Source organism: Acanthisitta chloris, unplaced genomic scaffold (genome assembly GCF_000695815.1).
Source record: "Acanthisitta chloris isolate BGI_N310 unplaced genomic scaffold, ASM69581v1 scaffold6351, whole genome shotgun sequence".
Classification (NCBI taxonomy): domain Eukaryota; kingdom Metazoa; phylum Chordata; class Aves; order Passeriformes; family Acanthisittidae; genus Acanthisitta; species Acanthisitta chloris.
In genome coordinates, this window is record NW_008656389.1 from 15,014 (window position 1) to 25,103 (window position 10,090).

The 10,090-nt window shown below is 44.9% G+C and overlaps 1 protein-coding gene and 2 non-coding genes across 3 annotated transcripts in view; 2 read left to right on the forward strand and 1 right to left on the reverse strand.

Annotated features, from left to right (window-relative positions):
• LOC103811339 (dnaJ homolog subfamily C member 5-like) overlaps window positions 1–10,090 on the reverse strand; it is a 34,409-nt gene that overhangs the window by 9,784 nt on the left and 14,535 nt on the right. The window contains exon 2 of the mRNA XM_009084306.1: window positions 982–1,195. Within this exon, the coding sequence (XP_009082554.1) occupies window positions 982–1,195 (214 nt within the window). The remainder of the gene's footprint in view (window positions 1–981; window positions 1,196–10,090) is intronic.
• Window positions 6,080–6,168, forward strand: TRNAY-GUA. Its single transcript is given in 2 exon segments — window positions 6,080–6,116; window positions 6,133–6,168. It is a non-coding gene; the product is annotated as a tRNA-Tyr (tRNA).
• TRNAA-AGC lies at window positions 6,454–6,526 on the forward strand. Its single transcript has one exon. It is a non-coding gene; the product is annotated as a tRNA-Ala (tRNA).

Below are 10,090 nucleotides of genomic sequence, written 5' to 3' on the forward strand. Positions count from 1 at the left end.
CACCAAGTGCCCAAGTGACTTCCCAGTTTGAAAAGGGGCTGTGAGGCAGTGTGGCACTGGACTGACTCATGCTGAACACAGCATGTTCCACGGTTCTCAGATAAAAGCAGTCAGAGTGTGCTTGTTTCAAAGAGTACTGATAATTTTCCTACGTATTCCAGTCCAGTCCTTGCTTTCCTCTGCTTCTGCTGCTGGAAATAGGTGGAGAGAGCATGGATTTTGAACATTTGGAGTTCTGTTTGTTTGATACGTATCTGTAACATTTCAGTATTTGCAGAAACACTTTCATTTGACGTATGCAAACATGAGAGGACACGAGTGAGATAAGAGAACACACGAATCCAAGTCCTTTATGACTAGAGCAGCCCATGATGTGTTTTTCCTTGAGCAATATGCAGGTTTTGATGTATCATTCTCTTCCTTTCTTACTTTCTTCCCCCATTCCACCCTTCTCACCTTTTCTTCCATTTCCTTTCTCTCACCCCCTCACCAGGGCACATATATGATGCCATAATCACAGTCTTATGTATTATTCTTGCTTACTTATGTTGTGTGCTATATATAGCAAATCAGATGGCTAAATTTGTACTGCAATAACTTCTTAACTGGTTGTCACATAAGTGGGATTTCTTGTTTTTGAATAATGAGTCATTTTTATTTAGTCATTACTGAAAAGAAAGTCAAAATTAACCTGGAGCACTAGATTCAAGTCTAATTAATGTCTGAAAGTGTTACAAAACATGTGCTGTAACTATTAATCAGGTTACAAAAAAAGCTTTCTATATTAGCACTACTCTAAGCTTACATTACATTCTGCCACTGTCCAGAGAATGTTGTTGTTTTATTAAGCTTTCAGTAGCAGTTTAGATTCAGATTCTACTATTTGTTAAGCCTGTACAGAGACCATGTTTTTGGGCAGTTCTTTGTGCATTGTCTGTGTGCATTATAACATTGGTTTTCCAACAGAAAATAGCAGCTTACCTTTGCCCACCAGCTCGAGAGCATGAAGTAGGTGTTAACATTGTCCTCACCAAACTGCTCTGCCACATAGAGCCCTAATGATCCATACTTGTCATATATGTTTCTCTTGGAGCAATCAGTCAGGATTGCATGGGCACTGTTGATCTCTTTAAATTTTTCTGCAGCCTCCGGATTGTCTGGATTCTTGTCAGGATGATATTTCAGAGCCAGTTTTCTTAAACATGAAAAGGAAACACATTTAAAAAAAAACCAGAAGGAAAATAAGTTATCTGTATGTGTGCATGTATACAGACACAAAACATTACCAAAAGTATTTTAATAGAGATGTAATAATTCTGAACAATGTGTTCAGCCTTCTTTTTTTCCAGCTCTGATTACTCAATGGAAGAAGAGTGACACAAAGTGATTGAATATAAAAGTTTTGGTAAAAGAGATATTCTTATTAAACTGAGAATGAAGTTTGTGTATTGATACCTAGTCACATACCGTGTTAAAGGAGACAGTGATATATGATGAAAGCACAGACTGCAGCATTTGTTGCATTATGATTGCCAACTCATTTGCATCATTTAACAGGTTTCAACAAAAATAAAGATTTTTTAAAGGTTGTTTAAAAACATGATGATCACATTGCTAATCCAGGCAACATTATTTTCTTTATAGCAAAGGAAATTCTGTATTCAATTGCCTATCAATGTAGCTATATTAAAATTTTGTAAACAGCGTCTGTGTTTGCAGAAGCCCAGACAGTGATGATGGAAAACAGTTAGAAGTTGCAATATAAGGGAGGTATCTTTCTGAAGCACAAGGTGGTGTGAAGCCCCAGTTTCAAGTGCCTGCTTTAAGCCTAATTCCCCACTGCTGCACTTTTGAGACAGCTCTTGAAGCAGTGGAAGCTGATTGTCATAGGATCACAGAATGGTTAGGGTTGGAAAGGGCCTTAAAGATCATCTAGTTCCAGCCCCTCTCTGCCACAGTCAGGAACACCTTCCATTATACCAGGTTGCTCACAGCCCCATCCAGCCTGACCTTGAACACTTCCAGGGATGAGGCATCCACAGCTTCTCTGGGCAACCTCTTCCAGTGTCTCGCCTCCCTCTCAGTAAAGAACTTCTTCCTAATATATAATCTAAACATACCTCCTTTCAGTTTAAAGCCATTATCCCTGTCCTATCATTATGTGCCCTTGTAAAAATTCCCTCTCCAGCTTTCTTATAAGCCCCTTTTAGGTACTGGAAGGATGCTCTGAAGTGTCCCTGAGCCTTCTCTTCTCCAGGCTGAACAAGCCCAACTCTCTCACCCTGTCTCATATGAGTGGTGTGCCATCTCTCTGGTCATCTTTGTGTCCCTATTCTAGACTTGCTCCAGCAGGTCCATGCCCTTCTTATACTCGGGTCCCCAGAACTAAATGCAGTACTCTATACGGGGTCTCATGAGAGTGGAGCAGTGTCAACCAGTTTGGGCTGTTGATGCTGGTGGGAAGACTTTGCTAGGACAGGGCTTGATGCTGCCTTTTTCCCCCATTGTATTCAGTGCTATGACATCTGAAGATGGGTACAGCTTGGAAAGTACAGTGTGTGACTGTTGGCTCACAGGCTATGCTGGGGAAGGACAGCATAGAGGAGAAAGGGCTTGCTTCCAACCATGTTGAAGCACTGGCCGTATGAGCTGCTCACATACACTTGCAAAACAAGCACAGACAGAAGAACTGGCAATAAGATTTTAACTATCATTATCTTGTAAAAATTCCCTCTCCAGCTTTCTTATAAGCCCCTTTTAGGTACTGGAAGGATGCTCTGAAGTGTCCCTGAGCCTTCTCTTCTCCAGGCTGAACAAGCCCAACTCTCTCACCCTGTCTCATATGAGTGGTGTGCCATCTCTCTGGTCATCTTTGTGTCCCTATTCTAGACTTGCTCCAGCAGGTCCATGCCCTTCTTATACTCGGGTCCCCAGAACTAAATGCAGTACTCTATACGGGGTCTCATGAGAGTGGAGCAGTGTCAACCAGTTTGGGCTGTTGATGCTGGTGGGAAGACTTTGCTAGGACAGGGCTTGATGCTGCCTTTTTCCCCCATTGTATTCAGTGCTATGACATCTGAAGATGGGTACAGCTTGGAAAGTACAGTGTGTGACTGTTGGCTCACAGGCTATGCTGGGGAAGGACAGCATAGAGGAGAAAGGGCTTGCTTCCAACCATGTTGAAGCACTGGCCGTATGAGCTGCTCACATACACTTGCAAAACAAGCACAGACAGAAGAACTGGCAATAAGATTTTAATGACTAGTGCTGACCTCTGGTGGCATCAACAGTGATTTAGTACTGTTTTAAACATTCAATCAGTCAAGCTATGTTGGATTTTGTAAATATTCTCTCTGAGTGTTTCAAGAGCTAGCCATGACTCGTATGACTAAAAATATTGTTTGTGGTGCAAAGGCAGTGTGCCTACACTTCCCCTAACACATTTATCCTCAGAGTGGAGTCCTACTTGATTTTCGACTGAAGTCCCAGTACAGGTTATTCCCTCAGTAAAATGTAACTGCTTTGCTCCCAATGACAGTTGCTGCCTGGAAGATATTCTGCCAGTATCAAGACTGATATAAGCCTAGGAACAGCCTCTGCCTACAATCTCTTCAGTGCTTCAAGTCACAGATCATAACTAACTCCTTAGACGTCTCTAATAGCATGAAGGCGTTCACGTTCAGTCATATTTAATATACTGTGTATACTGTGCCTTAAACATAGATTTTTGGTCATGTTTAATATGTGCCTTAAACATAATAAAAAAATGAACTATGAGAACTGGAAAAACAAGCTAAGTCTTCTATGACTAATGACATTATGTGCCATCCAACCGTTTGAGTAAATTATGCAATCTATTCCCTTTCTTAGCTGAAAACAAAGTCCTGCAATTACAATAACAAAAATTTTAAAAAAGGGAGACATATTCAAAACCCACATGTGGTTGCAGGTATTGGATAAGCAATCTCTGGCCTTTCTTTCTTTTCCCACAGACCTGAAGACATCTTCTGTCCTCCCCATATCCCAAAGAAACTTATAAAAATAAGAATTTGAACAGAATTTAGTTTCAAAAAGATGAAAAACATTAGCTGCATGCTCACTTTAATAGTATTGCTTTAGACTACTAAAAGGATTCCTTTCAATAGTTAACAAAAGATGACATATGTTCTTATTTTGATTTTGGGACAACTGTCCTTACTAAAAGTAGTACATTACCAAAGCAACTGTCTTCATATCAAGGTCATATATACTAATTGGAGATGATTTAGTAATGGAAAAGAGATCTAGATACTGGTGGTGCAATTCATATGAATGAGAAAAAGGACTCTGTTAGGTCCATCTCAAGAACTATGTAACATAACACAAAGTATCAGCTATAGAGGAGCTTCCCTGTGGGTCCCTGGAAAAGTAACATTCCTAGTTATGTGAAAATCGGGGTTCATTATGAAAAAAAAAAGGAAGATTACTAAAAATGGAGAGTGAAATGAACACAGGAGTTTGTTGTCTACTTTCCATGCCAAAAACATGGGTTTATGTCCATTTGTATTCTTCTCATGGTGAATGGCCGCCTCCTTTACCACATTAGCATCACTGTTCATTGCAGCCCTCCACAGCAGCAAGCAATGTGATGTGTTTGGGAGATAAAAGTGACAATAACCGGGGAGGGCACTCATGGAAATGAAGTCAGTGAAACAAGCACAGGATCATTGTCAGTGGGAGGCTTAGGCTGAGAGATGAGATTAGGCCAGACCCTGATACAGGAGTGGGTCAGATAAAGGTACATGTGGATGGAGGTAGCAATATTTTGAAGACATGAAAGTATGCTGTATAGGGTGAAGTATGGCAATGCTAGGGAGTATCAGAGGATTCAAGCCACAGGTCCCATTCTTCCTTCAGTAGTTCAGCTGGTAGAGCAGAGGACTGTAGGCTTCCTTGCACAGCCATCCTTAGGTTGCCAGTTCAACTCTGGCTCGAAGAAGTGCTCTTTTGGCTTCAGGCCAGATCCCCCAGCACTGCTGCCTTTTGGCCCTGTGCTGGTGACTCCCCTTCAATGGGCTGCATAGCTGTAAACTCTTGCCTGAATTTAGGAAGATGACTGGACAAGAAGTTTTGGGGAACCATTGGATGGGGGTAGTGCTTCTGAGCACTGGGGTTGTTCAGGGTCACCTCCAGCAGGAGAGCTGGTGATGATCTGAGAGTGATGCCAATGTGAGGCCCAGGCATTGGGTGCAGGGCAGCCTGGGTCAGGTGTGGATGCCTGGGAGAGGAGAGGAACTCAGGCAAAGTCTGTGGGCTGGGGAATTAGCTTGGGCGGTAGAGCACTCCCTTAGCATGTGAGAGGCAGTGGGATAGAGGTCTGCATTCTCCAACATTTTTTATTGTTCTTGCCTGAACACGGAGCCCTTTTCTGAGGATCCTTCTGGGGGCTGTGGGGAGCTTTATGGTGTGCCCAGGCTTTACAGAGGACAATGACTTCCAGAGCTGTATCAACAACGCTACAAACAGTTTAACAGAAGAATGGATTTTCTCGCACTGCTTGACAGTTCTCATATATCAAGCCCAGTACAGAGAAGGATATCAATGAAACGGAGCAACCTCCATAGAGGGCCATCAAGAATATCAAGGAATCCATGAATTTCCTTTTAAGGATTGGCTGAGGAGAGTGGGCATGTTCAGCTTGGAGCATGAGGTTTGGAGGAATTGCACAAGACCTTCCAGTGGTTAGGTGTGGGTTATGGAACACAGGAATGGCAGTTGTTTTCTTTTATCTGATATGTGACCAGAAAGCAAAAGACAGCACAGTGAAAGGGTATCAAGGGAAGTTGCAGCAAGTTATGGGTAAGCTCTGTTTGACAATAAGGAGAGTCCAGCTGTAGAAGGTGAATGCCCAAGGAGCTTATGGTGCAGTTCTGCTTCTGGTTTGCATGATTTGATGGGCTGAAGTGTAGATCAAGGTGTTGTAATGTTGGACCTGAGGCTGTTTGAAGAAAGATGTTGGAATAGAGGCATAATGCTGTGCTGTTAGGGAAGTGCTGGATGAGAGTGTGATGGATGAGGCACTGGGTACGTCCCCATGCTTCCTTCGATAGCTCAGCTGGTAGAGCGGAGGACTGTAGGCTTCCTTGCACGGCCATCCTTAGGTCGCTGGTTCAACTCCGGCTCGAAGGAGTGCTCTTTTGGCTCTGGCCCAGACCCAGAGGCACTGCTGCCTTTAGGCCCTGCCCAGGTGGCTCCCCATCAAAGGGCTACCCAATTATCAGCTGCTGCCTGGGTTTGGCTAAGGCATTTTTGGCTGAACTCTGCACAGGGGATCGTGATTCTGAGCACTGGGGCTGTCCATGATCACCTCCAGCAGAAAAGTGAGTGGGTGAGATGATGGTGTGAGATGGATGGGTGCCTGGGTCAGGGGTGGGTGCCTGGGAGGGAAAGGACCTCAAGCAGATACCATGGGCAGGGGAATTAGCTCAAGTGGTAGAGCGCTCGCTTAGCATGCGAGAGGCAGTGGGATCGATGCCCGCATTCTCCAAAGCTTTTCATTCCCCTTGCCTGGACACAAGGGCCTTTGGCAGGAGTCCCACGTCGTCTTGGGGCTGTGTATTGTCACAGTATACCCAGATTGAAAATAATCAGTGAACATCCAGGGCTGCAGTAAGAGCAGCACACACAATTTAGCAGGGGGATCATGTTGTCTCTGCTTTACAGATGTCAAATATCTCAATATGTCCAGTTTCAACACCACTGCACAGGAAAGGCTTCAATGAAACGGAACAACCTTAGTGGAGGGCTACCATGAGCTCTTGCCTGAGTTTGCGAAGATGACCAGACAAGGCATTTTAGATGATCCCTGTACAGGGTATTGTGGTTCCCAGCAATGGTGTTGTCTGCAATCATCACCAGTAGGAATATGACCAGTTAGGCTGGTGGTGGGTTGAGAGTGAGGCCTTTGGGTGCAGGGCAGCCTGGGGTAGGGGTGAGTGCCTGGGAGAGGGGAGGACCTCAGAAAGAGACTATGGTCTGGGGAATTAGCTCAAGTGGTAGAGTGCTCGCTTAGCATGCGAGAGGCAGCTGGATCGATGCCCGCATTCTCCAAAGCTTTTCATTCCCGTTACCTGGACAGCAGGCCCTTTGGCAGGGGTCTATCTACCCTCTAGGACTGTTTGGAGCTATTTACTCCTGGGCTGCACAGAAAGGAACAGCATTCAGGACTGTAACAGGAACTGCAAACGCTATGGATTGGGGTGCTTGAATCTTCCTCTTTACCTGGGATTTGATCAGTATCCTTGCTCAGCCTTATGCCTCCTCAGTTGAAGTCCTCAATGATTGACAAAAGCAAAACATCAAACTAATCTTTAAATATGGTGAAAAGGTTGACTCTGCGAATCATCAAACAGTGAGATCCAACCTGCTAAGGTCACAGAACTGATCCTTCTGGAAGATATGTCAAGGTATGTGAAGACAGCCAACATGACTTCACCAAGGGCAAATCAGGAGTAATCTAGTGGCCTTCTATGATGGACTGATTGCATCAGTGAACAAGGGATGAGCTATGGATGTCATCTACCTAGACCTCTCTAAGGCCTTTGACATTATCCCACACAACATCCTTGCCACTAAATTGGAGACATAGGGTTTGGTAAATGTACTGTTTAATGAATAAGGAATGGGCTGGATGGCCACATCCAAAGAACTGCAGTCAATAGCTCAATGTCCAAGTAGAAACCATTATCATGTCCCTCAAGAGTCTGTATTAGGACTAATACTAATTAATATCTTCATCAATGACATAGCAAGTGGGATTGAGTGCACCCTCAGCAAGCTTACGGGTGACAAGTGGAGTGGTGCAGTTCATATGCTTGAGGGAAGATATTCCATCCAGAGGGACCTTAGAAGGCTTGAGGAGTGGGCCCATGTTAACTTCATTATGTTAAAGGAGGCCAAGTGCAAGGTCCTGCACCTGGGTCTGGGCAACCACCAGTATCGGTACAGGCTGGGGGAGGAATGGATTGAGAGCAGCTCTGTGAAGAATGACTTGGTGATGTTGATGGATGAAAAGCTGGACAAATACCCTTACAGCCCAGAAAGCCAACCATATCCTGGGCTGCACCAAAAGAAGCATGGCCATCAGGTTAAGGAAGGTGATTCTGTGACTCTAATACACTCTTGTGAAATCCCACCTGGAGTATCATGTCCAGATGTGGATTCCCCAGCACAAGAAAGACATGGACCTGTTAAAGCTGGTCCAGAATAGGGCCACAAGACTGATCAGGGGGATGGAGCACCTGCCCTGTGACGCCAGGCTGAGAGAGTTGCGGTTGTTCAGCCTAGAGCAGAGAAGGCTCCAGGGAGACCTAATAGCAGCCTTTCAGTTGATAAAGAGGGTTTATAAGAAAGACAGAGAGACTCCTTAGCAGGCATTGCATTGAAGGAACAAGAGAAAATGGTTTTAAACAAAAGAGGGTAGATTCAGATTACATGAAAATAAATTCTTTATCATGAATGTGGTGAGGCACTGGAACAGGTTCCCCAGAGAACTTGTAGATACCCCGTCCCAGCAAAAGTTCGGGTCTGGTTGGACAGGCCTTTAAACAATCTGGTCTAGTGAGAAAGGCTCTAGCCCACACCAGAAAAGTTGGACAACATGACTTTTAAAGGTCCTTTCCAATTCAAAACATTCTATGATACTACATAAAAGACAGCCATTGACAAAATGCAGCAACCGCAGAATAAGGCCACTAGGACACCTTGGAGCAGGTGCACTTGCTCTTTGAGAAGAAGCCAATTAATGTGAGTTTGCCTAGAGCCTGGAGAAGAGAGGACTTCAGGGGAGCTAAGCAGAAGGTTTCTAATGCCTATCAGGATGTTATTGATTCAACAGTTAAGCCTTTTACTGCAGTAATGGAAAGAGGAATGAGACATACTGGGCCACAGTTGAAGCAGGAAAGGTTCCATTTTTTCCCTCCTCAGGTCAGACATTCAGGAGAAGAAGAGAGTCCTGGAGTGCTATGTAGTATCCATGCTTGGAGGTTGATGTAAGCTGACTGGCTGAAGCCTTGAGTGAGCTGCAGCAATCCCCAAGTTCAGGCTGCTGTAGGAGGTTTGAACAGAGATGCCTTGAGGCCTTATCCAAGATGACTGCTTAGACTGCTCTGACATAGAGTAAGAACTTGGATGAGGCCCTGCTGTTCCATCAATAGCTCTGCTGGTAGAATGAAAGGCTGTAGTTTCCCTTGCATGGCTACTCTCACATCTGTCTGGGTGCTGTGTGCCCTAATACATGTGAATGGCCTTGAACAAACCTCATGTGGCACCTCCACCCATGGGTCCAGGATCTCTATTTACATTCAGCTCTCTTTCCATGCTACACCGTAGGAGCCTTCTTCCCTAGCTAAGTGTGGCCATAGCCTTGGGTAAGTCCAGGCACAAAGACTCTTGACGCATATGTTGATGTGCAGATGGATGTTCTGGATTGACCTCAACCCTATCTTGTCAGTCTGGACCTGCCTCGCACTCAGTGGACATGATCATCTCTCTGACCTCTGCAGTGACTTCCTTGCTTGCAGATGTCCCTGCCTCACTGCGATGGTGGTGCCTTCTGCTCTGCCCTCTCATGTGGAGTGAGCTGCCATGACTGGGTCTGTGTGTTGGAGTCTGAATCTGTGAGGCTTCGTGTTGGGACCTGACATGTTCTATGTGACGTAGGTCTAAGGAAAGTCTTTATTTTTTCTCCTGGACAGTTATGCAGGCATGTGTGAAGTGGTATGAAAGCTGAATGGTTGGATGAGTGTGTGATAGGCAAGATAATAGCACAGCCCCATTTTTCCTTGACAGCTCAGCTAGTAGAGTGAAGGACTATAGGCCATCCTTATGTTGCTGGTTCAACTCCGGCTCAAAGGAGTGCCCTTTTGGGTCTAGCCAAGACCCTGTGGTACTGCTGCCTTTTGGCCCTGACCTGGTGGTGTCTCTTCAAGAGCTGCCCAGCCATGAGTTCTCATCTTCTACTGGGAAGACAACCAGTTGGCATTTTGGGATGAACTCTGGGCAGGGAATTGTGGTTTTGACCACTGGGGTTGTTTTGGGTCACCTTCAGCAG